General features: G+C 39.5%; 2 protein-coding genes, 1 long non-coding RNA gene and 2 other non-coding genes across 5 annotated transcripts; 1 reads left to right on the top strand and 4 right to left on the bottom strand.

Annotated features, from left to right (window-relative positions):
- Positions 1–1344: 1344 nt before the first annotated feature.
- Positions 1345–2448, bottom strand: nppcl (natriuretic peptide C-like). Its single transcript, XM_026184296.1, has 2 exons — positions 2330–2448; positions 1345–2095 (listed from the first exon to the last, which is right to left on the bottom strand). The coding sequence occupies exons 1-2, from the start codon at positions 2426–2428 to the stop codon at positions 1799–1801; spliced, it is 396 nt and encodes a 131-aa protein (XP_026040081.1). The 5' UTR covers positions 2429–2448; the 3' UTR covers positions 1345–1798.
- Positions 2436–3168, top strand: LOC113031841 (uncharacterized). Its single transcript, XR_003273810.1, has 3 exons — positions 2436–2529; positions 2631–2733; positions 3102–3168. It is a non-coding gene; the product is annotated as an uncharacterized LOC113031841 (long non-coding RNA).
- A 1504-nt stretch (positions 3169–4672) lies between these two features.
- Positions 4673–27497, bottom strand: ncapd2 (non-SMC condensin I complex, subunit D2). Its single transcript, XM_026184295.1, has 32 exons — positions 26754–27497; positions 26226–26345; positions 25606–25681; positions 25470–25528; positions 25157–25332; positions 24551–24696; positions 23919–24046; positions 23619–23742; positions 23333–23480; positions 21383–21580; positions 21173–21307; positions 21003–21090; positions 19797–20004; positions 19538–19656; positions 18655–18855; positions 18360–18534; positions 17731–17815; positions 17420–17556; positions 15436–15568; positions 15169–15244; positions 14856–15071; positions 14554–14714; positions 12715–12826; positions 12461–12584; positions 12055–12210; positions 8957–9134; positions 8783–8877; positions 8089–8169; positions 7328–7511; positions 6585–6753; positions 6373–6489; positions 4673–4982 (listed from the first exon to the last, which is right to left on the bottom strand). Exons 2-32 carry the CDS (start codon positions 26341–26343, stop codon positions 4900–4902), a joined length of 4206 nt encoding a protein of 1401 aa, XP_026040080.1. The 5' UTR covers positions 26344–26345; positions 26754–27497; the 3' UTR covers positions 4673–4899.
- Positions 20634–20919, bottom strand: LOC113032886 (small nucleolar RNA U85). Its single transcript, XR_003273958.1, has one exon. It is a non-coding gene; the product is annotated as a small nucleolar RNA U85 (small nucleolar RNA).
- Positions 21675–21976, bottom strand: LOC113032887 (small nucleolar RNA U85). Its single transcript, XR_003273959.1, has one exon. It is a non-coding gene; the product is annotated as a small nucleolar RNA U85 (small nucleolar RNA).
- Positions 27498–27546: the final 49 nt, after the last annotated feature.

The following is a 27546-nucleotide window of genomic DNA, read 5'->3' as shown; positions in this document are numbered from 1 at the left end:
CTTCATGCTTAATTCACCAAAGTCATAGCTGGTGTGTTTTACTTTATTATAATCAATAGAATCATTTATAGTAATGGAGATTTTTTTGTTGGGAGTGACGGAGATGAACAGGATTAGAAATGAATGCTTCAGAGGGACAGCTCAGGTCGAGCAGTTTGGAGACAAAGTTAGAGAAGCAAGGCTGAGACGGTTCGGACATGTGCAGAGGAGGGACAGTGGATGTATTGGACAAAGGATGTTCAGGAGGGGCTGCCAGGCAGGAGGAAAAGAGGGAGACCTCAGAGGTGGTTTAGGGATGACAGAAGGTTGGTGTGAGAGAGGAGGATGCTGTGGGATAGGGTGCGATGGAGGCAGATGAACGGCAGCCACAAGAAGAAAATATACCCATTAGAATCACTTGCAGGTTTTCTGGGTAAGTGAAAGGCTGTGGCAGGAAGAATATGTTTTTAGAGATGTACATTTATTTAAATGTTAGGAAATTGTGAAAAAATATAAAAAGGTCATAACAATTTCTCTCAGTTTTTGAGAGCCTTGATCAACATCTTCAAATTGACTTTTGAAGATTCAAACATTTGTAGTCCCTCAATGTGTGAAAAACAGAAAACAGGTGGAACCAGAGAAATGCTGGCCATTAATTTTCAGTCAGCTGTTTAGGCTCTGATGATTTTCAGATGTTAGTAAGCAGTGATTTGCCATTATAAAACATTTTCAAGTTTCTCTAAATCTGCAGCTGGTTTGAAGGATCTTGAATTTTAGGACACAGTGAAAACCTAACATGTTTTTAATGCGTACTACATGAGCTCCTCACAAGTTTGTGCATTACCAGCAAATTACGTCATAGTGTCGACTGTTAGATTTGATATACTTAACAATGAACATCCTTACTGTATGTTAGTCCCTAAAATATGTCGATTTTTACAACTCTGTTACTACACAGATTATTTTATGCATTCACGCCATCTAATTCTGTAAGCATGTTAAATCAAATTCTATTTAAGCTCATAGGGAAAAAAATTAGCATTTGTTTTTCTTCCCTGGGAACTTTGTTGTAATGCCAGAATAAAAAAACAGTTTTGGACGCTGCAGCCGATCTTCAAATGTTGACCGCTTTTGCCAGAACGACGAGGGAAGAAATGAACTTCCTCCAACAGTCATGAGAAAAAATAATTTAGAAGAGTTATTATATCTGTCATGAGAATTTGATGCTCTGTTTTGAAGGACAAATTGAGATGACGTGTGTGAATACAGAATGAACCATGTGGGCTTTTTAATGCAAGGAAGGAACTGGATTTTATGCGGGGTTGAAGTTAAAAAAAACAACAAAAAAAAACCCCAGAACGCCACAAATGTCAAATCCATTTATTCATGCAAATCATAAGTAAACAAAAATAAATTGCAGAAATTTCTGATGCCATCATTTTTTGACTATCCACATCTATTACGGCTGCTTTTAAACAAAATCACCTGTCCACAAAAGGTCTAAACGTTTACAGAGTTGCAGACAAAGCTAGAAGTACGGAAAATGCTAAATTACTTGAAAAATAAGCCCAGAAATTGATGGTGATCATTTGATGTAAACACAGCACACATGTTCTAATATTCAGGTTAACATTTAGATATGGAATAAACTGTGAAGCATCTGATCTACACTGGATGAAACCACATTAGCAGCACTGTAAGTTTACACCATACTACACGCATGTAAACATCCTTCTCTGCAGGTGAATGCCTATGCATGTGTGTTTCCTAATAATCTAAGAAGGATGTAAGCAGTCTTTAGTTTCCTCCTCTGTCTCCACTAACAGCCCAGTCCACTCATAGACCCGATCCGATCCAATTTCAGGCCAAAGCATCCCCGATTCCACCCCCTCCGTGACCGGTCCGGTTCTGCTCGCTTTTGGTTGGCCAGGGTGCCCTTCAGCAGACGGAGCCAGGGGGTCTCGGGCTGAGTTTGTGCATCAGCCCATTTGGGGTATTCAGCAGCTTTGGACCCGGAGGAGAGGGTGGACTGCTCCTCTGCTTGGCTGTTGAGCATGTTCTCCAGGTCGTCAAGGGTCAGAAGGTCATTGTAGCGTTCCAGAAATTGCTCCACAAACTGCACAGTGGAAAAAAAGAAGGAGAAGATGATGAAATTTAATTGTCGGGGAGTATACAAGGGACAATAATTCAATCAGTGATACATTTCATTACTCTCTCTCTGCTTATTCTTTCCTGTTCTGCCTCCCATCCTTTGTGGACTCTCCTTGATTCACTCTGAATTCTCCTCAATCTATTTTTTTTTTTTTTTTTAAATCCAGCCCTCCACATCCACTCCAATCTCCTCCTGTACCTGCACAGCATCAGGAGAAGGATGCAAAGCACGAGCCTCTGTGATCTCCAGGGGAGTCAGGAGGAGCAGAGCGGCACAAAGCAGCACAGGGCACAGCATGGCAGCAGATGAGGATGAGGAGCAGGAATAACTGGAATCACACCGGCTCAGAAGATTCAAACACTGATGAAATCCTGGAAAAAAAATTTTCATTATTCAATGTAAATATTTTGATATAAATACTGAATCTCCACTAATACTCCACAGATTGTTTATTTGACAATTTAGTGTCTAAAACACATCTTTTATTGTGTGTTCACAGATAAACATTGCTGCGCAGTAACAAGTGACGCAAGGAAAATATGCACAGCAAATATAATGTATGCACGGGGCATCTAACTGAAGGCAACTGGTAGTAAATCGAGGTCAAAAGAACTCAAATTCATGAATCTTAGAAAATAAAATTGACATTTGTAATTGTTATTTGAAAGAAAAACATTTCATTTTTGCAGCATCTTAAATTTTAAAAATAAATTAATAAAAATAAATAAATTGAAATATTAGAATTATGAATAAAGAGCTTCTAAAATGTTAATTCTCTCTATATTTTTACAGATATCAAAAAACACTGTCTGGAGTTACTGTGTAGCGATTTCTTTTATGTAATGCAAGATTTTATTTTACATTCTTTAGGATATGCTAATTCTAACACAACTATGAAAGAGGAAATTTAAGAGCGCTCACCTGTTGTTTGGTTCTTTCTCAAAGCTCTTGGTGTCTTCTGTTATTACAGACTCTTCTCCATCTCCTTCGGTCGCTCAGCTACCTCTCACTTGTTGGCACCTGCTGGGAGCATCACTATCTCACTCAACTGGCTCCTCCTATTCTTCGCCTTCGCTCACTGATGGAATTGGAGGGATGATTTTCTTCCTCTTGCGTCTGTCCCTTTGGCAGTGGCTGAATGCTGGGGCATCAGCTGGGATGCTGCAGAGGTTTTGTAGAGCCAGAGACACCCTCCGCCCCCAAGCACCACCACCCCCACACCATCTTCCTCCTCATTTTTTCTTTGGAGTGATGTCATAGCCTTGTAGAGTCATTGTCATTGCCAAGGTGACTGTGTAGTTTGGACCATGTTAACCAACTGGCCTCAGCCTAAGCTGAGGTCAGAGGGCTGCATTCAGCTGATGCCTTGTCAAAAGTGACCAGTGGCTATAAAGCTTTGCATATTTCAGTCACGACTTAATCTGAATTATACCTTTCCCATGTGGTGACAACACTCTTTGTGCATATTAGCCACCCTCTCTTTCCTTTGTCTCCGTGGTCTTTCCCAGCATGCACTGACCTCCCCTCTCTGTTGGGTTAGTTACAGTCTGTCAGTGCCATCTGCTGTCGGACCCCCTGCCGACAAATTACAACACCATCAGGAGCTGCGCGATCCAATGCATTGACCTTAAAGGTCAGCAGCCTGTGATTATTTCAAGTAAATAAACCCCCTCAGAGATCAGATCAGAAATCAGTTGTTTCAGTCTTAATCTTTCACAAACAAGAAATTCATCTGTGCACAGTACCAACTAAAGTTTAAAAACTAAACATTTACTTCTATTTGCACACTTAGCACCCACTGAATACATTTAAACCATAATTTGTCCTCTGATAAAAACTGAGCCGCTTTTGCAATCACATTGTTATCATCCTGCGGCTGGTAAGTGTCTTTACATAACGTATCAAATCGCACATACAGAAAAACGCACCCCTCTCATGTTTTCGGAGGACAATGTGTGGGAGAGGGAGTAGGCGAAAAGGAGAGATTAGTGATGAGGCAGGGGGGAGGAGGAGGGGAGGGGGGTTAAACTACTGTGTGTGATGTCAGTGGAGAGAGGAGCGCTGGAAGAAAAGTAGGCAGGGGAGAGTAGGAGGAAGAGAAAGGGATGGAGAAAAGCACCAGGCAGAGAGCAGAGGGAGACCTACAAAAGAGATTGATTACAGGAGAACAGAGGCGGCCAACTAGGCAACAGCAAATGTGTCAGACAGAACAAGAGAAAAAAATAAAATGCAATTGTAACTAAAAAACAAAACACGCTTACTGGCGAGGAATGTGGTCATCAGAGAAAGACTGAAACCTGAAATTGTTGAAAACAACATATGAAAGGAAAAGAGAGCTGAGGAAGGTGAAGTAGGGAACCATGTGGGGTAGTAATACTGTCTGGGCAAGCTGTGGCAGCCCATTAAACACCGCTGTCCAAACATGATACAAGCAGACATTCAAAGCTGTTTGTAATGATGCCATAAATTTACTCGACATAACCCAGCGGACTCGCAAGCCTTCACACATTTGAGCAGAGGAATAAAACTGAGACAGGGAGGTTTCTTTCTCTCTTTTTTAATGAAAAACAGAACCAGGTTTATTAAAAGCCTACTTGATTTTGTGTCTTTACACATTATCATGCCTAGTTTAGATTGGTGCCAAGTACCAATATTAAAAGAATAAAAATAAAATAAAAACCAACAAGTATAAAATATCATTACAGATAAAAGTATTTCCAAAGATACACAGAAATAAGATTTAAAAAACAAAACGAGAACAATCAGAGTTAGTTTCTGAGGCGAGCTCGTCGGGACGTGCGTGCGATGGGCGTTGTCACTTTAGGGGTCTCGCTCTCTGCCATCACAGCATCTGATGGAGGTGGAAAAAAAGAAAAAAGGAAATTGAAACATAATGAAGTGGGACGAGTAATGACGATGTCTGGGAACAGCCATGCACTATAAGAACAGCTGAAAAACCCGCACAAGAAATATTCAGGAATAGATTCAAGTCTAATTATTTTAAAATATATTTTTGTAACTCAGAAGTGTTTCAGTAACTCAAGTCTAATCAAAGGCTTAAAAAATAATCTTACCTGAAACACTTTGTCTAATTAATCACGGAAAGCATAAGATAACTGGAGATGATAACAGTTCTCTGGAAATGGTGGTTAGTTTTTCATGTCGTGTAATTTAAAAAAAAAATTTAATCCTTCAAAGATATCCACAGATCTCGGATTAGTGCTGCAACAATGCACATCTCACTTTTTAGACCGAAGGAGGTCCAACGGTCTTAAATCGTCTCAGCTGCTGCTCCACAATCTCAGTCTAGTGGTCTAAGCACTCTGAACTCTGGTGTATTGATCCAAAGAATGTTATTGATTTGTAACACTTGATTTATAGCACTATGTCAACTCTACAGTGCAGCTTATCCCACTGCACATTGTAGCAACACACACCTCACCTAACCACAACACCTGCCATAGGTCTGACTGGTGCTTTTTTCTCTGTACATAACTTTATCAATCAGCTATTAAATCTTTGTTTATTAGCTTCTAATTCAACATGAAGCAGCTCGGAGCAGAGCAGACACACCAGAGGACAAACGCATAGATTCAATGCAGTACTATAAATCATGTTTTACAAGCTAATGAGACAAATTGAATACACTGCAGTGACAAACAGAGCATACTAAACACTTGACTAAAATCCAGCGAACTGGATGACAAAGTTTCTGCTTAAATAACAGACAACTGTTATTTGCTATTATCTGACATGTTACAATTCAATGGATTTAATAAGGAAAAAAAAATGAATTGCCTTAAAAATATGTATTTAGATGACAAAATAAATCAGCAGATGTATATTAAAAGGGGGCTGAGTGTGCTCCAGATTCTGATTCTTGGAGAGGGAGAGTAGCTTTGCATGACGCAGGTCAAAACTATCCTTATTGGTCTTCTACCGAGCCCCTCACATCATCCTTTTAAATAAGGCGTTTTAGCTTATTTAATAGGATGCGTAAGTTAACTTTGTTATTTGCTGCTCCTTGCAAACATAAGGTGAGTATCCAACACACATGATTGAAAAAAAAAAAAAAAAAAAAAACAATTAAGAGGAGGGGAAAGCTCAACACGTCCCCTTTAAGGATAATAATTTTTGATTCCAAGCAACTGACCCGCTGCAAAAAGTAATTTCTTACAAAACCCATTAAAACTGTTTGCAAATTAAGTGTAATAGTGACTTAATGAAGTGGCTTCACTCACCCTCTTCATCCTCCTCCTCATCACTGCTGAAGGTGATTGCAGGCTTCTTAGACTTGCAAGATTTGCGAGGCGTGACAAAACTGTCATCACATCTTGAAACTGGAGGCTTTCCTTGACCTGCAATAAAAATAAACATAAAATTTATCGTGTAACTAAAATGAGAAACAGACTATTTCTGCAACAAGGTTCTTCAAAGCAGGCTGACTCCTGACCTTCCTTTGACTTCAGCCGGCCTCTGGTGGGCGCAGGTGTTCGCGTGACTGTCTTCTCAGCAGACACTCCTGCTTTCTGGTTTTCCTCATCCATCTCTGGGCTTTCCACATTCTCCAGCCCCCGTGTGTGAACTGCAGTCAGACGCTGTTCAAACTCATCTACCTGAGCCTGGAAAACAAAGTTAACATTAGCATGGGATGGAATGAACTGGCATTTTATCTTTCACTGACCACTTAAACGTTCAGCACACCAGAGTCTTCTCCAGACATTTACAGACAATAGAAGCTTTTGATAATAGACAAAGTATCCACCGTTCAACTTTAAGTCTCACGTCTGTGTGGATCACACAGATGGCTAATAAGCATTCCCGTCATAGCTCTGTGAAGTTGGTCCAAAGGGTGCATAGACAGGTGCAGTGGACTGGTAAAATGGTAAATGGACTGGTTCTTATATAGCGCTTTTCTACTCTGAGCACTCAAAGCGCTTTATACAACTAATTCATTCACCCAATCACACCTATTCACAGAAGCACTTTTTCTAAGCTGTTAGTGCCTATCTAACATTCACATCTGATGGATGCATCGGAGAGCAACATGGGGTTAGTATCTTGCCCAAGGATATTTGGCATGCAGACTGGGATCGAACCACCAACCCTCCGGTTAGTAGCTGGCCTGCTCTACCACCTGAGCTACACATGACTGCGTGGTCACTGCAGAACTGACTTAAACAGGGAATAATATACCTTAAACTGTGGTTTAGCCCCACGACGGAGCTTGGCGGTGATGGAGAGCAGAGGCTGGTAGACGCCCGGTTCAGTCAGCTTGTCACTGTAACACTCCCAGCATTCCTGCAGCCTCTTGAAACCGCGCTCACACATGGAGAGCAGAGACAGAGACACGGCCAAGTCACACCACTGACGCTCTGTCCTGATGAGAGAAAGAAAATCTGAAGATGAGAAATTGTGGGGGAAACCTGACTTAAGAAAACAAAGTGCACAGAAATTCTAAAACTCAATAAAAAAAAAAAAAAAAAGCTCATTCCTCATGAACATTGCATTGCCCTGACATTTAGACCAAATCTCATTTTCCCAGAACCTTCTTATATCCAAATTCATTTTGCCAACGTATAATATAAAATGCCCTTCATTTGAGCTTTGATAATGGACGGAGTATGAGTCAGAAGCTCAAGCATGGCCAGGCCAATTGTTCTGTCTACAGTCCCCAACTATACAGGAAGACAGTTTCCATGACAAAATCTGTGAATAAGAAGATGTCGGTGTAGGTGACAGGTGAAGTGAACTGTGAATTTGCATTAATTGTCAAACGCTCTCAGTGAAAACGCCCACTAATTACCCACACATCCACCCCCGCTTCACACACGATTAAATAAAGCAGGACAAACGAGAAAGTATAAAGGAAATGGTAAAGAAAAAACAAAACAAAACAAAACAAAGGATCCAGGTTAGAAGTGAGGATGGGAAATAAATGGAGGAAGAGAACTCACTTTGCAGTTCTAAAGCGCTGACACAGTTTCTCTACTAGAGACTCGGTCTGCCTTTCTTTAGTGATGTAGGAGAACAGCTGTCTGCAAACAAACACACACAATATAACATTTATTAAAAAAAGAAAGAACATTCAGTTGTTGAATTTCTCCTAAAAAAAATTCTTAAAGTCAAGTGAGAGTGGTGTATACTGTATATTTATACTGTAGGTCCCACTGAAGTTTTATTTTTAATATTGTAAAAGTGTTTGACTTTGCTAAACTACCTCTTCTTCCAAAAGGTATATAGGTATTACATCTTGTTCTGACTTTTCAGATATATCAGAAAACTAAATATTTTGCTTAAAAACTAGCTAAATAAATTAATATTGTTTGCACAACTTGTGTTTTTGTTTCTTATCCAGTCATTAAAAATATTAAAAAACAAACAAACAAACAACCTAATTAATTACATTAGAACATTTGCAGAATATTTGTCATAGATGGAACCAGACTAAGGAACAGTGTAGTAAGTATTCTTGTGTGTAAGATAATGGGGTCTTAATGACAGTAGTCATTTCAGTTGCCAAAATAGCTTGATTGCTTGGGGGTTAAACAAGGCGTCATTTGCATCATTTGCCCCAAGTCTGTGGTCTGCTTCACAGTTGATGCAGTAAGAAAACGAAAACACGACATGGTACACAGCTGTGCATCTCACTTCATAATAGTGTTGAAGTCCTCTGAGCTCATGCCTCTCTCTGGGTCGGACAGGCGGCTGATGATGTCTGGGAGCAGGTTGTATATCGCATTGTCCTGATGGGTAACACAAAGAAAATGGTTAAAAACACTCCCCGTCACTCAGATTCCATCAAGCCTTCTGGATGTGGTCTACCTTTGTAGCAAGCTCATTGAAAAAGTTCAGGGCCAGGCTGTTAATGTGCGAGTCAGGGTCAATTAGCAATACAGCCACTTCGCTGACTTGACCTTTGACCTTGAGGACATCCTTAAGCACCAGCTGAGTGAGAACAGTCACAGCTGTCTGCCTTACTGAAGGAACCTCATCACTCAGCCTGAAAGATAAAGGAAAAAAATGATAATTATACATAGTATTTCCTTCGTTACGCATCATCTGATCTTCTAATGATCGTCGATTTTCCATTAATGGGAGAAATGTATTTTCAAAGCCCAATTCAATGATATCTTTTAAATTTCATTTTCTGATGTGGATATTTACTGTAAATTATTTCCTACAGCCCACTCTTTGGTAATCCCCTTTTGAAAAAAGTTGCACTCTACAAACCATGATAGCTTATTTTCAAAGCTGCATTTTGCCATAGTTGTCCTCTTAAACACAAACAACATGCTGGCGTACACACAAACAAAAATCATTCTGATATTTAGCAGGTAAGGAAACCAAGATACCTTTCCATCATAATTAAATATGCCACCTTTGATCGCTAGCAGTTAACACAATACAGTTAGCGCTGAGGGAACTCTCAGGTTTCAACACTGGCAATAGGTTAAGAAACAGAAAAATCAGTCAAACTGTTCTGGGATAATGTTCTTTTAATTTTAGAGGACACAACAGGTTGTGACATCCCTAAGGACCCCAGAGTGGTGTTTCTGGGTCTCGTACCTTGTGGCAGGATTAGAAGCACAGTTACCTACTGCTTCAAATTTTGACTATTGCATGTAAAACAAAAGAAACTAAGGACTAAAGCATGGACGATAGAAAACTATACAACTTAAAACACTGGTCAAAGGGTAAGACTATAGCAAGTGCTCCTGTTGATACTAACTATGTCAGATTATTGTGCTGTAACCATTTTACTTTCTGACCAGGTTTTAGACACTCTAGTACAGGGGTGTCAAACTCAAATACACAGTGGGCCAAAATTCAAAACTGGAACAAAGTCGCTGGCTAACATTAATATTTATTGAAATATATTTATTCCTCCAGATATAAGAATGAATCTTTTCTTATGGACTAAAACACGTTTTGCTGAAAAACTGAATATGGAACAAGCAAAGCTTAATACTAAACAATATATATATTAGCTGTATAATACCAGTAGGCCAGCTCTAATAGTAATTTGGCATGGCTTCACGGGCCAAATGTAATTAGGCTGTGGGCCAAATTTGGCCCACGGGCCAGAGTTTGACACCTATGCTCTAGTAGATGATAGAGTGCCTAAAAAAAAAAATCTGGCATGTTTAAATTTACTACATTTATTCCAGGATTTTAGGTCTAATGACTTCCGAAGTATAGGAATAGACACATGAATTGTTCAGAGTTGAAAAACACTACACCTGAATTAATTTTACCACCACCGCTAATGTCAATAGGACACAATATCATTTTCAGCATGATGATGGACAATTTGTTCAGCATAAACTGTCTAACATCTGGGGAGAATGAATGTGTGTACAAAATGACAAATTTCAAAAAAGTTGGCATTGAGATACTGTACTGGTTAACTGAAGAATCTGTTGGAGGTGCTAGAGGAGAAAAAGGCTGGATTCATCTTCTGACAATGTGAATGAAAAAGTAATGGCAAGTCACTGAGTAACTGTGTGTAGCCACATTGCTTGTTTTGCAGAAACATAGACAGAGGCGAAAATGTATGGCCACCTTTGAATTTGTCATCTCTCCTGTCATACCAACTTATAATTAGCCATAACTTTACTGAAACCAAACAACATTGGTTTCAGTAAAGTTTAATATAATGGGACTGGACAGGCTGTGGCATGGCAATCTGATACCACTCTGAAACCAATTTAGATTTACTCTCACCCAAAACCACAGCGCAAAAGAAACTCATTAGCCATTTCTCATTTATGGCAGAGAGCAGCACTCCTGGCAGACGATCAGAAACATGTGCATGGTACTTCCACATGCCAATGCAGAGGCTTACAACAGCAATGAACAGGGTAATTAATTCTTAATGCGCTTATCAGGAGGCGCCAGCAGGGCAGCAGCCTCGAGAACAGTGGAGGTGTTGGTGTGAGGCAGACAATTAGGGAATACTATGAAATGCTTATCAGGTACAAAACACTAGGAGGGCAATGACGCATTATAAAAAGAACAGAATGTTTTACATGTCCAAACCACCTAAATGTGAGCATTATCAGGCATTACAATTAAAACCCCACTTCATCAAACAGAGGAACTTCAGCTTCTAAGTTGGCTACAGAAAAAAACAACAGTGCAACTTTGTGCAGGAGAAATAGACTGCCAATGCTTTTTTAAAATGAAAGCATACCTACAAGTTGAAGAACATTTGACTTTTCTCAAAATTATTCCCTTCTGCTCACACAGCCACTCTGTATAATTACAACACACTACTCACTGGCTCCAGCCACAAACCATGACATACTAGTAATTAAGCTGTTCCTTGTCTAAAGGGGCCGTTGTCAGAGGTGGTCCGAGGTTCCATCCCAGTTCACGAGTGGGGGTGGGTTTTATATAAGCCACGAGGCAATTTTTGGTTCCTATGGCAACCGTAAGGGTCAGAATACAAGGCACACATGAGAGTTTGCTAACATAGATCATCTGAAAGTTTGTTCCCCCCGACCATTAAAAAGTCGTGATGGAAAGAGTAAACTTTTCCCATCATGTGGCTCAGTGGAGCATTGTGACAGTGGCAACACTTCAGTGGCTGAGAATCGCCGCACACCGAGATGTCGTGTTGGTGGGATCTGGATGAAGATGGCTCGAGACTACAAGCAAAGGAAATAAGGGGTGGAGGGGGGTGTTGTATGCCATGAAATGATGAAACGTCATTTACAGTACTCCCACTCAGCTGAGCCATCAAGCGTAGGCTGCCACTTATAATCTTGGGTGGGAAACAAATCTACGGATATTATGATAATGTAGTCCTAACTGGAAGAGAGTTTATTAGTATGGGGGGAGCGATAAGAATGAGCTGCTACTGTGACAAATTTGTTTCACATTACTGGGATGATCAAGCTGAACATGTAATTACATACCTGGCATAGAGATTTTGTGTCCAGGGCTCCAAAATATTTGGGAAACGGACAGTGAGGTCCCCCAGGGCTATTATGGCATTAGCCCTAACCACAGGGAGAGTAGAGCGCTCCAGAACAGTAAACATGAGACGGATGTTTTCTTCACACACTGATGGGCTTTTTAAGAAATACAGGAAAAAAAGAAGAAAGAAATGCATTTAAAGTCTCAATGTTTAAGTTAGCAATAAAGTTGCTAACTGCTTGGGCCACTAAGAAGTAATAAATCTTTCTTTAAATCTTTAAAAAAAAAAAAAATTCCCCTCAACACAGAATTACAGCATTTCTTCAACCGTCAGCATAAAAACCTAATTAATCACCAAACAGTATTACCACTACATAAATGTAGTGAAAAGTGAAATGTGTTTACCTAATCATCATGTACTGAGAGAGTGCCAGACAGGCAGCAGTGGTGAGCTGCGGGTGGGAATAACGTCCTGGGGAGCCGCAGACTCTCACCAGCAGGGGAAGGAATGCACTCAGCAGGTTCTCCTCTAGAGAGCAGAGGGGAGGGAGGTGGGGTATTTGTGTGGTATTTATAAAAAGACTGTAGTATGAATTGAGGGGTTAATGTTGTTTAGTGTGACTGCAGAAAAACAAAAGAAAAAAGGTTGGGTTCTTTACCAGCCAGTAATTCTGTCTCACAGATGTTTCTGATGAGTTCAGCCTCGGTATCTTCAGCAGAGGCACCAATCAACCCAAGCTCCTCCTCCATAGTGCTCTCATTGGCTGTTTGCTGTTAGGAAATCATTACATTTTAAAATAGATTACGGTTTATGCAGAATAATATAAAATGCAGCCACTACAGAGGGGTGTCCTACAGAGGAAGTCCACCAGACTTTCTTTGCCTTAGCTAGCTTGACAAACTCATGGGCATCATGACTGTGGTTTTCAACTTGCTGAACCAAATTTTCCTGCTTCATGTTCTGTGCATGATCATATAAAATGGGGTGTTTCACACCTCATATGATTCTCACAAAAATGATCTCTACCCACATTATTAGATGATTATGATAAAAATGATAGTAAAAAAAAATCTATAAACATAAAAATAACAGTAAAATGCAACACTGTTGCGAAAAAGACGAGATTAATGTAGCTAAAAAAAAAGAAGAAGAAAAAATCCCAACAATTTAACAACAGGTTATACCACAGAACGCTAAAATCATCATTTTAACTTGAGCTAATTATTTTAATGCTGAGCACACTCAGCATAAATTACCATGTTGATCTAACCAGGTTAAAAAAAAAAAAGTCACTAAAATTTCTGACTAGAAGCTGAACAGAACTCTGCCACCTATTACTCGTTTCGTTGTACACCCCTTTAGAGACAAAATAAGGTCACGTTAGCATGTTGCAAATACATGTCTGATAATCTGGTTATGATCTGGTAATGAATAAGATATGCCAGTATCTCACACTATTACAGAAGTGTTTTTTGACTCCTAAATGTGGCACCTAAGAATGTATATTTGCGATGTGTGTTAGTAAGCACAGAGACAGAAGTACAGCCATGAGCACCCTGCATAGCCTAGACTATCATGAATTCCTGTCAAGGTTTAAAACAGGTGACAGTAACATTTTGGGTTTGACTCAATTGTGCCTTGTGTCTCTCTGCCATATTTTCCCTCCATGGCTATCTAAAAAGACACAAATAAAAACTAAAAACAACAGAAAAGAAAAAAAAAAAAACATTGGAAACTTCTAATGCTAATTGAGGAAGCATTTATCTTCCTGTTCCCTGATGGGCTGAACAATTATGAACCATCACTCATCTGATTCCATCGGTAAAAGAAATCTCATCAAGCCATCCTGCTGAGGCTTGGTCTGATTATCAAAAAGCTTTTTCCCCACACAGGGGGTTATGGATTCATGTGTAATTTTTATGTCACACGAAAGTACATATAAAAAAAAAAAAAAAACCCTGACATTTAAACATGTCTGCTTTTGTCAAGCGAAACATTTGTGCACAGATGTCTGATTACACTTTACAGTAAAAGATGGCCACTAAACTTAATTGGTTGTTAGTAATTGTACTCATGACTTATATCTTGCTTATGTCATAAAATACTGAATATTCCCTCTCACACTGAATGGGCTGGCAACATAATATGTTATCTTTTCTTTCTCAGTAAACCCACCAATTAGCTCAAATAGCACAGTGACAACAGTAGTAATAAATGGCAGTTAGCATAAACCTATAGAAGTCCAATTCTGTAATAGTTGATATTCACATTATTTTTGGAACTGCCAAAATTAAATTCTTCACTGCCACACATGGCAGCAAAAATGCTTTTAAAAGTCTGATAAAGTTAGATCTTTGAATGTTTTATCTAATTTTGCCGAACGTCAAATGGATTTTATTATACTGTCTATATTATAGACAGTATAATAAAATTGTATGTATGTATGCTGTATGGATATTATAGACTCTATAACATCCATACAGCACATCATCATTACCTTGGCTTTTCCGGCTGGGCCTTTTTCCTTCTCCTCTCTCTCCTCTGTCTCTCCTCTCCTCCTCCGCAGCTCAGCACTCACGCTGCGCTCAAGGTGAGACACCTGCCAGAAAGCCACGCAGCCACACGCAGCCAACAGCTGGGCCAGACACACACAGTTCACTGCAGGAGGGAAAGACATGTTGTTGTGTGAGTATAAAGCACCGTGTGTGTCACATAGTGTCCTTTCAGACATCAAAATCTACAAAGGCTTAGTCCTGCTTCAGAACACAAAAGTGCTCAAAGAGCAATGATGGGACTCACCTTGTTCACATTGCTCATTAGACTCTTGAGAGCCATCTTGCATTTGGCCAGCATCCTTGTTGACTTCGCCACCTTCTGCAATTTGATCTAGTAAGAGGCGGGCACTTCGCTGGAGCAGCCTGGAGCACAGCTGGTCAGGCGATTCAGCCAGGAAGTAGATGAGACGGACAGCCTGTTCCATGAAGCTCTGCCAGTAAGGGTCTTCCATCACCACACCTGAAGCAAACACAGACAGAGGCAGTCAGAGGAAGAAACCATGAGCAGGGAAAGAAAAGAATGAAAAACAGAAAAATTGTCATTTTTCTGAATTTACCTTCAGCAACGGCCTGTGTGAGACAGGTGAACAGCTGATGGTCCTGAGGCAGTCTGAATGGAGCACCCTTTGACTGCTATTGGAAACAGTGCAGTACAAGATGGTAATATTGTGCTGGACCCCCCAAACTGGGCATTTTATGAATTCAGTAATTTGTAAATATTAAATTAACAAAGTTGTATCTATAGATAGGTAGTAGTTTAATTTCCTGACTCATATAGCCATAATCAAGAAATCCTTTAAAAGGTATGCTTTATATAATCTTACCCTGACATGATCAGTGATGTTGCAGATGGTAATAACTGCATCTCTGGCCAGAAGGAAGTCTTCAGTCACTTTTTCACCCAGGGCCACTGAACAAAGAGTGTCCAGATTACTGAGCACCACCTCTCTCTCTGCCCTGGTACACACACACACACACACACACACACACACACACACACACACACACACACACACACACACACACACACACACACACACACACACACACACACACACACACACACACAGAGAGAGAGAACTAAGTACAGATTTTATAGTTCTAACTGATCATGTGATTATACAAAGAGAAGTAAGAACATCTCTGCCCTACATTACCCTGAATGCTCCATGCTGGCCTTACCAGCGCTAGGCTACAGACCAGATAACACTTGTAGGAGGATGGGTGAGGAGAAGCACATAAGGTTTAATAGGTTATGAATGCTAGTGATGCTGGATGAAGAGAGGCAGCAGTGTGGGTGGACTGCAGATAGACTCTTTACTCTTCCTCTCTGTCACTGCTTTTTTTTTTTTTTTTTTTTAAATAAATAAATCTATCTATCTATACATATACATACATACATACATACATACACACACACACACACACACACATATATAAAGCACTGGCAAGGGGCCCAGTTATATGGTCGTGACTTAGATTACAATGAAGAGGAGCCGAGGCAGGGCTTGTATTCTGACTAATGGGAGGATTTACTGAATGTCAAGTAGCTGATGCAGGACCAAAACGTAAAAGGATGTGATGTGCAGTCATTTGTGTGGTGAGGAAGAGCACAGACTTAACGCACTTTTAAACGGTTTAGTCAACTTAATTGTAATTGTAATTACAAATAAAATATTATTTTTTGCTTCCATGTGACTTAACATATATAGCTTATAGATAGTAAATATTATGTTTATTCCAGTACCTTTGTATCGTGTTTTGTAATTCAAACAGTTTTAATCAGAAACAGTCCTGTTCCCTTAACACGCAATGTATTTTTACACATTTATCGTCAGTACAAAATATAATGGGGACATAATGAGATTGTAGCTTAGCTGCTGTCAGCCACATGTGAAAATTTTTTTTATAAAGAGCTAGCTTAGCAGGAACACCATGACTCAGTACAAAATTTGCCACGCTCCTCCACAGAGAGCCAGCGGAATTCCAAATGCCCTTCCCTCATCTACATTAAACAAGTTATAAGCAGACAACCAACACACATTTTTATAGGTATACAAAACACATTTTGCCTCCTTCATGCCTTCTCTTTTATAACTCCTCTACAGAAGGTGATTTTCTTTTTTTCTTCTTTTTTAAAAAAAAAAAAACACAAGGTCCAGATGAACAGATTCAACATGAACTTTTTGGGATAAAACACCAGTATAGTTTAGTTAGGAGTGTGGCCTCTTTGACTGACAAGTGTTATGATAGAGAACGCTAGTGTTGAGCTGCCAGAACTAAAGCTTTGGCTTTGGCAGCTTTAGCAATCCACCCTGTCATCCAAATATGGTATGGAATGCTAGCTAAATGCCATCTACGATATTACAAGCTAGAAGATATTCAACATGTGAAAAAGGGGAAACAGCTAAATAAAAAGCAACACACAGTAAACAGTCTGGAGGAGCACAAGATGATTATCTTGAAGACAAAAATGAGGTAAAGTCTAATTAAGTAAGGCTTCCGAAGCTTCTTACAAGCTGTAAAGCACCATGGGTAATTATTGTACACCTCACAATAACCATTTTGGGTGACATCCCATGTACTCTGTTGCACAGAGTACTTTAAACAAAAAAAAAGGTCAGATTATAAGATAGACAGAATGAAAAAGTAAGTTAAAAAAAGGACTGATCACAATTCCACAGGTGATAACTACACTTTATAGGCTTAACAACAAAAACTATATATGTGGTATATATACATAACTGCTGGACTACAGGGACTCTAGTCACTTTGGGCTCATTTAGAGTAGAGCAGTGGAACTCTCACCTTGCAGCCATGCCCAGCAGTAAGACTGCAGCTCGCTTGTATAAGCTAGAAGTTTCTCGTTTACCAGTAAATCTCTCCCACAAGACCTGAACTACAGTGGACTGGAGACTGCTGCCACTGCTGAAGAACTCCTGTACCTATAGAGACATGATTGAATAGTTACAGTAAAAAAACAAAACAAAACAACAACTTGTATATACTCGTAAATACCTTAACATGGAGACACTAATGTTTCAGGATTAGAGGATGCGTTTTTACAGCCGAGCATCACACACAGAAATATCCATGAGAGTAATAACAGAGTCACTTACAATTTCCTCAAGACACTGGATTGTTCCCAGAGATGAATCCACCATCAGCTCAGAGAGACTATCAACAAGAGTCTGGGCTTTCGTCCTAAAAAAAAGGATTAGACAGATGCTTGTTTTTAAGGTTTTGCTTTAATCACAATATTGTATTTACCATTAATTTTGGCCCAGGCCTTAAAAAAAGTAATAAAATTTGATTTAAAAAAAATGGTCCAAACAATATAAGCCAGACAAGTCATTTTATTTATTTATATTTATTAAATGCTATACGAGTCGTGCTTTAGTCAGTGACATTAAACCAGCAATAGCCTAATGCTACTGTAATTGTTAATGAAAAGATTACAGAAAATGACATAATCAGAGGGACAACAGTACTTTGTTTTGATTAAAATAAATATGCAAACAGAAAAGTCCCACAACCATGAACTGGATAAAAAAGAAAAGAGAATTCAAGGAGGGAAGAAGAAGTCTTTCTAGAAGCAATACTTTCTATTCTTAACCATCTTAGAGAAGCGTCCAGCATTTATTTTGTGTTAGCTTAGTTATTTTTAACGTCATAATGCCAGTACACTTAGGACATGAAAGAATGGGTAACTTATTCATAACTCAAATATGTGTGAGGTCTTACAAACCTGATGGTGTCTCCCTGGGGGTTCAGATACAGACGCCTGTAAGCGTGAATGACTGCATCTTTAATTGCAGCATCAGTTGACCAAACCAGAGGCAACATTTTCCTCACTCCACTGATAGAGTTAGCGACACTGAACTCGCACACCGTCACACAAAACTGCACAGCCTCCTGGACCACTAAAAGAAACAAAAAACAAACAAAAGAAAAAAACAGCTGAAGATTCTGTTAGATTAAAAAACTTTACAGAAATCTACAAGATTACATTGGTTTACTGTGTAATGGATACAGCCGTCTACCTGAAGTTGTTTTCCAGTACAGCATGGTGTTGATCACAGAGATTGCTCTCTCTACTTGTAAAGCGAAGGTTTCTGTATCTTTCAGGTACTGCACCAACATCTCTTGCTTCTTCAGCTCACCATCCTCACCCTCTTTCTCTGGTTCTTTCTGTGGCGTCGGTGGCAAATTCTGGTTGAGCTCGGAAGTGTCATCATCAGAGCCTGAGGAAAATGTCAAGTATTGTACACTTAAGATCAAATGGGCGTTCAATCAACCAAGTTTAAAACGTTGTTTGACTGCAGCTCAACTGTTTATGAAACTGTATGAGATAAAAAAAAAAACGTTCCAAATTAAAACATAAAACCGAACTGCCTACCACTTTCCAAGTCCTTTTTAAAAATAATAATAATAATTTGGATGGGTTCAAGACGAGGCGTGTGAAGTCTGGGCACATATTGTATTGTCTGGCACAGGGCCACCAATAGCAAACCCTCTCACCTTTAATTACATAATAATAATAAAAAATGTTGGGTTTTTTTCCAGTTGCAGCAGATGGAGTTACAAGAATGCTGCAAATGAAGACATTTGGTGTCATGGCGTACATGCTAGGTTCTTTTTCATGTTCTTTACGCAGTTTCTGAGCCAATGATGTGTGAACAGGTGGGAGTATTTCCCAAAGTAATGTATGCTAGGAACCAGCGAAATATTGCATTGTAAAAAGAAAGCTGATGTTATTCACTTAAGTGGTTTTAATGTCATGGCTGAATGGTGCACATTACAAATGAGACAGCTGTAAAAACACCCCCCAGGGACAAAACAAAAACATGTTTATGTTCTCAATACAACTTCTATTAAATGTCACCAGGAAGAGCAATTTTCAGACACACTGAGTACAACTTTTACCTTTGAAAATCAGAGCCAGTGTGTCCATCATATTCTCAGGTGTGAGAGTGGACAGAGAAGTAAACATCTCAGATTCTGGGAAGCAGCTGTGAGCTCTTATACTGAGCTGCACAGCATCCCTGTAGAATGCAACACAAAAGAAAAGCCCCATTAAAAAAAATAAATAAAAAATGAAAATTGTAGGCTACTGACAGCAAGGGAGGAAAAAAATCCTCCAGTTAGTGACACTACACAGGCCTCCACTGGTGATTATCATCACCTGTACTTGTTGACACGGAGGTACTGAGCTATCTTCACCGCGGTTGCTCTGTCGTCTTCTGCCTCCTTTTCCTCCTCCACCTCCCCGCCTTCCTCGTCCTCCTGCTGCTCCTTCTCTTCTTCGCTTGTGGGCTCCAGTTCTTTCCTGACAGTGACGAGGAGCTCAGGCACCATAGCAGCCCACAGCTCAGATGCTTTAATCACTGCCACTGCCGGGAGGGAAAGAGAAAAAAATAAAATAAATTCAATGGTGATGACTCAGCTTAGACCTACAAAGAGAAAGAGAGAAAAAAAGAAAATGAAAAAAGTAAAAGTACAACAATGTGCCAACAGAGATTAAAAACAGAATAATTTAGCAGCAGGACAAAATGGTAAGATGATTGTTGTTTAGGCCAAGAATTTAGTAAGGAATGGTGGGCTCCAGAGTCCTCATATTTAAACTTGTCATTCTTCTAAAGCTAATAAAAAATTTAAATGTTCTGATTTCTGGCAATGTAGTAAACTAGTTAATATTTTTCCCCATTGTGAAAAACAGATTAAACAAACAAGAACAGATTTCTTCAAAAGTTTAAAACAAACAAACAACTTATCTAAAAATAAATATTATAGTTCATCATTTATGCTGTATTGCTATTCATCAAACCAATTACAAAACGTATTTCTGTTTTCAGCATGAATATGGTTACATCAGATGAAAGACATCTTTAAAAAAAAAACATTTTGTTTAATAACTGGATCTCACACTTAACAGATGTTTAAATTCTGAAACAATGGTTTGTTTTCTGTTTGCTTGTGATGACATACATGGCATGCTGAATTTAAGCGAATTTCTGAACTTGGCCCTCAGATTACCAAAGAAACAGCTCATGGCTGACTGAACAGCAGTGAGAGCTGGGTGAACTTCTTGCCCCTTACACACAAACACACACTGTGAGCTTCATCCTCGTGGTTACTCCGCTATAACTTTAAGGGAATAATTCGAGTCGAGCCAAGTCACTATAGGCAGGCCCTTACAGCAGAGCAGGAATCCTCCTCTGCACTGCCAAGATTACCTGCCAGTCAAGGCAAGAGGAACCCAGCTCTCATTCAGCAAGCTCATATTCGCCTTGGTCTCATCACAGGGCAAAATGTGAATTAGTCTTAAATAATAAAACATCAGGGGAGATTCATAGCAATACTTATGAATAATCACTCAGGTTTTGTTTACCAGGTGCTGTCCCCTCCAGTTTCTCTTTCAATTCTCTGAGTTTAGAAGTCTCCTTCTCCAGTGGTTTCTTCAGATCTGCGCTGCTCAGCTGAAAGACAAGATAAATATTCTATTATATCAGGAAACCTGAAGAACACCTGCTATTTAGAGTTTGACACATAGTTATTTACCTTGCAGCTATAAGGATTGTGTGCTATGAAGGCAGCCAGCAGTTGGATGGAACTCTTAACCACATTTATAGATTTGTCCATCAGCCGTCCAACAGCAAGCTCCATCACCTCACTATACCGACACAGGGGCAGCGCCTAAACACAGATGACTTATGTTACCAGGAGCAACAGCATTCTTTTACAAACACAATAGCTGATGAGCAAACCTACTTTGCTATTGACGATGCGTGTGTAGACCTGCAGTACACGTGTTCTGACATGAGAGTGCGAGTCATGCAGATGCTCCTGCAGTGTGTCAAAGAAACGGTCACGGTCAGCTCTACCGGACTCATCTAGCCCATCACCGCACAGGACCCTCACAAGGATCTCTCCCAGCACCTCACAGACAGCAACACGCATTGTGTGACTCTGGGAAAAAGAAATGAAAAAGGTTGGAAATTAAGAATTTCAGTGAAACAATCTGTTAAATCCTACAAAAACAGAAAAACCTCACTAAGAACTCTGCCCTCAGATTACCAAAGACAAAACTCATGGCTCACTGAACAGTAAAGAAAGCTGGGTGAACTTCTTGCCTTTTTTAACACACACACACAGACATAAGACACACGCTGTCAGCGACAACCCAGAAATTACTCCACTGTGACTGCAGAGGAATAATTTGGGTCGAGCCAAGTCACTGTAGGCAGGCCCTTACAGCAGAGCAGGAATCCTCCTCTGCACTGCCAAGATTACCTGCCAGTCAAGGCAAGAGAAACCCAGCTCTCATTCAGTAAGCTCGTATTCGCCTTGGTCTCATCACAGGGCAGAATACTCTGTTCTGCTTTTAACGATAATGTACTTTGATTGAAATAAAAAATGCCCTTGAATTTGCAGTTTTAGGACACAATCATTAGATAGCTTAGAAATAACTGAGAAACAGTATTTTGCTGAAAAGTTGGAAACAGTAAAAACAGACGTGAAGTATGCAATGGCAGATTTAGACTATATGATAAAGACATGATTATGACCAAATGTGAATGAAAAAGGGAGTCTTCAAGGGTCAAAATGGGTGTAACACATGCTCTGTGCTCTCACATAATGCACTATAATGGATGAAAACTGACATTACACCTGCGATGCCTTGTGGGTTTCTTTCAACTGCACAGCTGGGTACAAATCATGACAAAAACAAAGGACTGACATTGCCAATGTATCTAGGTATGAAGTGACAGAAGACAGCCAGTATCATGCAGAGGTCTATTTAGATTCTTTTCCTGTAAATCCCTAGCAAGCAACCTTCCAACAATATCTTGTACACTGTGAAAGACACGAAGCATGACTGAAAGAGAATTAATGTGCAGTCTGTCATGGCTCTCAGTCACAAAAAGGCAAGATTCATGACTTTGTAATTGCCGAATCTGACACAGTGACCATTGCAACAGAGAAAAATAGTGTAAATATCTGAGCCAATCATTACCTGTTACTCTGAGTAATGTAAACACTATATAAAATTTTACTAGAGCTGTAAAGACCCTTCCTTGTCTTGTCTTAAAAAAATGTATTGTGCCCAGTGGTGTGTTACCCAGCCAAATACAAGAAACAGTGTCTCCTGGCTATAGCAGAGAATAATAAAGTGAATGCTGCTTGCTCATCCCACACTGTTATATTCCTTTTTAATCTTGTATTTGCATTACTTCAAAAACCAATGACAACCCACTTCTAAGACAGGATCTTGACAACTGTAAAAGAATTGTAGATGTCAACGTCACTTTTATTTCTATAACACATTTAAAAGCAACAAACTTGACCAAAGTGTAATGGATCCTTTCCCAGTCTGTCCTAGACCAACAAAACTACATAAAACTCAACACAGGACATTAAAAAAAAAAAAGCACTTAAGAAGCACAAGGAGCAGAGGTTTGTGATGATTTAAAACTGCCCACTCCTTGTGGGCTCACACAGGGACAGTTCCTTTAATGAGCAACCCTGTTGCTCACACATCAAGGCTGTCACTGTGATGAGTCATTAATATTAATTGGTGCTGTTTTACATGATCACATAGACCTCTAATTAGCAATTGTTTATACCCAATCAATATGGCAGGCAGCCTCTACTTATGTAAGGACAATAATTTTCTTATTCATGAGCTGCAATCAATTACTCACTGTTCGGTGCTCATACCTCTCCTTCCAGGTGTGTGATGAGAACACTGATGTTGGGAATCATCAATTCAGGCACCAAAGCACTGACTTCTGAGAGGAAGGAGGCAAAGGCTTTGACTCCCGACCCCTCTCTGGCCAACTCCTCACTTGACTTCTGACCAATCTCCCTGAGATAAAAAAAACAACAACAAAAAAACAAAAACAAACAAAGACAGGAATTTGTAACACAAAATAAGACTTCACAAACAGATTCACGAAATCAAGCTGCATACTGGATACTGTATACACACAAAAATTGTACAGACCGTATGACTTCTCCTATGATAGCTCTGACTCCGTACTCTGTGCTCCACACAGACACAGCCTGGGCAAACACTGATGACAACTGCTCAAAATGTTGAAGCATCTGGATCACTTTTACACCAGCACCTGTGACAGTTTAGAGGACAAATAAAAAAAAAAACCTTACAAGTCAGCTATGTCTCCCGAAAAGCTGAACACCTTATAGTGGCCCCCACCACCACCATTTACAGACAATATTCTCAAAAGTGACAGGATTAATTTGTTTCCTCGGTAATAGGACTGCATTTGTCTGACCAACTCACCCAGGAGGTGATTATATTTCTTAATCAGCAACCCCAGGAGGTGGATTACACAGTCTCTGGTGGGTTTACTCTTGACATGGCTGATGGTTGGGTTCTCAAGGAGCTTGTAGCAGCAGCAGGTCACACAGCTAAGAAGAGATAAATGTGTGTTTTTTTATATATTAGATTATGGTAATACCTGGATGAAAAGTTACCAAAAATCCACAATGAGTAGTAGACAAGGTTTTGAATTCATCAGAAGCATCAGATACACACAGTGCATGTTAAAAGCTGAGGTAAGTGCTGCTAGGAGTGTTGTGAGTGTTAAACTACCACATAAATGTCTTCTGACAAACAATTTACTGAATATCCTTACTGAGAACCATAAAACAAGTGGAAAGTGAGGAAATGTGCATAACGAAACCATTACATTGGGCAATTTACCACAGTCCAAATTTCTTCTAACCTTATTAGATATTGTAGATTATTAATGAAGAGTCACACATCTTTGTCATAAGAGTTCCAATTAAGCTACAGAGTTCCGAATGCTCGGAAGTGATATGGATAAGTTGTAAATGACACCAACTAACTGAATTAAACCAGCAAAACGTGATACTGTATTCTCTGCCAGAGCTCTCCTGACAGCAGAGTACCTGATGAACTCTTCCTCCACCAAGGAGAGGCTCCACAGTGAACGGATGTCCAATTGGAAGAGCTGCACAAGTGCCTGTAGCACCTGCTCTCTTTCTGAGTCCCACTGCACAAGTCCTTCTCCACATGCTTTGCCTTTTTTACCACCCTGTACAACATAAAAAGAGCAGTTAAGCTTCATAGATGTTGGACTATAAAATCTTTAATATAGTATTGAGATCAAGTAAATCACAATACATGTCCTCAGATTACCAAAGAAAACAATTCACACCAGCCAAACCAACTATACAGAGACTGATAGCCTCTTGCTAGCTGATCATTATGCACACAATGGCAAACATCCACACATTGTTTGACAGCTTCTGCTTATACTACCCAATTTCTCTTGAAGTGGCACAGCATAGAAAGTGTCAATTTCACTCTGGGTGGGCCCTTACAGCAGTGCAATAACACTCTACCACACAACCAAGAATAACCACATAACAACAGGCTAGAAACTCAATCTCTTAGTTTGACTGAATCATAAAGCTAGTTAAAGCTCATCAGTGGACATTTATGATAACAGGCATATGCAAAGAACCCTTTAGCTAAGTAAGCAATGAGCATACCTTCCCAGGTGCTGTGACAATATTCTGCCTATAGGAATCACTCTCCAGGTTCTCTGTGAGTTTGCAAAGCAGGAAGACGCTCATTTTAACTGCGTTAAGTTTTTCCTTGCGCTCTGCAGCTGACAGGGAGGTGGAGACAAGGATGCTCGGCAGCGAAACAGACAGCCCACTAACCACTGAAAGGCAAGGGTTATTTAAAAAAAAAAAAAAAAAAAATATATATATATATATATCAGGTTATGTGAGCACATCAACAAATCAAAGTTATCAATTTAAACATCAAGAAAATATTATTTCTTTAAAAAAAAGCAACCTTGTACTAGTAATTCCAGAGTATCTTCTTTAACAGCCAGATCTACCGCCTTACAGTGCCTAAAGAAACAAAGACAGTTGTTTTGTACAGTAATAGTCACAATAAATAAAAGTGGGCAATACATGAAAACACTTACTGCAGCACACTGTAGCCAGTGTCGAAGTGCTCTAGTATACACAAAGGCCCCTGACTCCTTAATGCTGCCTTGAATTCTGTGTGAAACAGAATTTTAAAAAAAATAAACAAATAAACTAGCACAATCATCCCCAAGTATTCGAAGAGTGACAACATTTTGTCATTTTGGGTAAAAAAATCAAAACAAAAAATGCAAGTACATAGGTATTTTAATTAACCTTACTTGGGGGTGTGGTACATGAGCAGGAATCTTGGGAAAGATTTATATAATTGTGTCTGAGACTTAAGTAGTGGCTCGACCCATCACTGAAGGGTCTGTTTGTTTTAGGGGATGGTGATATACACATAAGAAGCTGGGTGCAATCCAGTACTATAATTATTTTTTTAATTTTAGCTAATTTCCATCTGCAGACCCTCTGGCAGGTTGGTGTTACACACAAGTTAGTAAAAAGATTCTTAGCGCGGGACAATTCTTGGATGGTAATGACTTGTTGGAGGTGTTTGAAGAAAATGTGATGCCTTCTGTGCAGATGTTCTACATTTTGTTTAAAAAAATAACCCCCCAAAGAACAAAAAAACCCCAAAAACTATCAGTGACCTGCCTACATGTTGACAACTTACTGTTGAGACAGGACGGGAGCTGTTTTGCGGAGACCACATCCTGAACGACGTACTGGTTGATCCCCCCAGTCTTCACAAGGTCCCCCACGCACACAGGTACAAAGAAGTCCCACGACATCCCTGAATCATTAAGACAGCCTTTATTTGTATGTTTAACTAACTTAGCTCCTGTTGGGAAAGAATTTGATATTACTTGATATCTACTGTTTTACAAAGCGAGATAGTCGAATATTCGACTAAACACATTTAAAATTTAACTCGTTCTTGATCCTACCTAAGGAGCTAAAGTGCAGCATAACACTCTCTAAGACACTCCAGCCCATGTGAAGAATTACTTCTATTTACCAAAGACTAACATTTATTTTTGTGGGTTTAGCTAACCAAAGCAAAACAGCTACTGCTAACGCAGTTAGCGGGCTAATTAGCAGGGCTAGCTCAGTATCTTGTACGCAGTTACATTATTGAAAAACGGAAATGGCTTCAACAACAAACTACCAACTTCTTATAGTTTATAAACATAAAGCTCACCCGTAACAAATGTACTCCTGTTAGCCAAACTCTGGACCTCTGTAGAAACACGCGTAGCCTGTTAGTATTCACCGTCTCTAAACGGTCTAAATCCAGTAAGTTTTCAAATTTGTCCGAACATCGCGCCAAAGCGGCGACACTCTGACGTCACTTGCCCCCGCCCACGTTGACATGCTGCTGTTTGACCGAACATTGCCACCTGCCGGACGCTCGGGCACACTACAGCACAAAGTCAGAAACTTTACAAACCACAATTACAAACGCAGACACACACAAAGGACAGAGAAAAGGTTTTTGAGGTAGTAGCTGTATTCAAATGATTGAAACACAATCACCCCCTCTCCCCGGTACCAATATTTCAGCTACAGAAATGACAATACTTTAAAAAAAAAATTCTTACTTCCTATGCAGCACTCAGTCAAATGTTAAAATGAAATGGTTCAATTCACTACCACAGGTGACTAATACTGTCAAGGTGCAGCATTTTTTTTTTTGTAATTTGCCCTCTTCTTATATCGAAAAATTAAACTAGTGTTCCAAGGCTAAGCACAAGAAACTAACCATATGACAAAGCATCAAATCATCCATGGTCTTTTTTTTTTGGAAGAAAATATAATTTTGTAGTTGTACATGTGAATACGGTATAGAGTATCGTGGAAAATTCAAATGTCATACCATTATGGGCAGTTATAGTGTTTATTAATCACTCAGAAAATAAAATGTAAAAAAAAAAAAAAGTCACAAAAAGAGCACCAAAGGTAACAACAAAAACTCAAAATTAGTGTTAACCATT

This window comes from Astatotilapia calliptera, chromosome 11, assembly GCF_900246225.1.
Source record: "Astatotilapia calliptera chromosome 11, fAstCal1.2, whole genome shotgun sequence".
NCBI lineage: Eukaryota > Metazoa > Chordata > Actinopteri > Cichliformes > Cichlidae > Astatotilapia > Astatotilapia calliptera.
The sequence above is the reverse complement of the archived record's forward strand: the minus strand, read 5'-3'. Positions and strand labels throughout refer to the sequence as shown.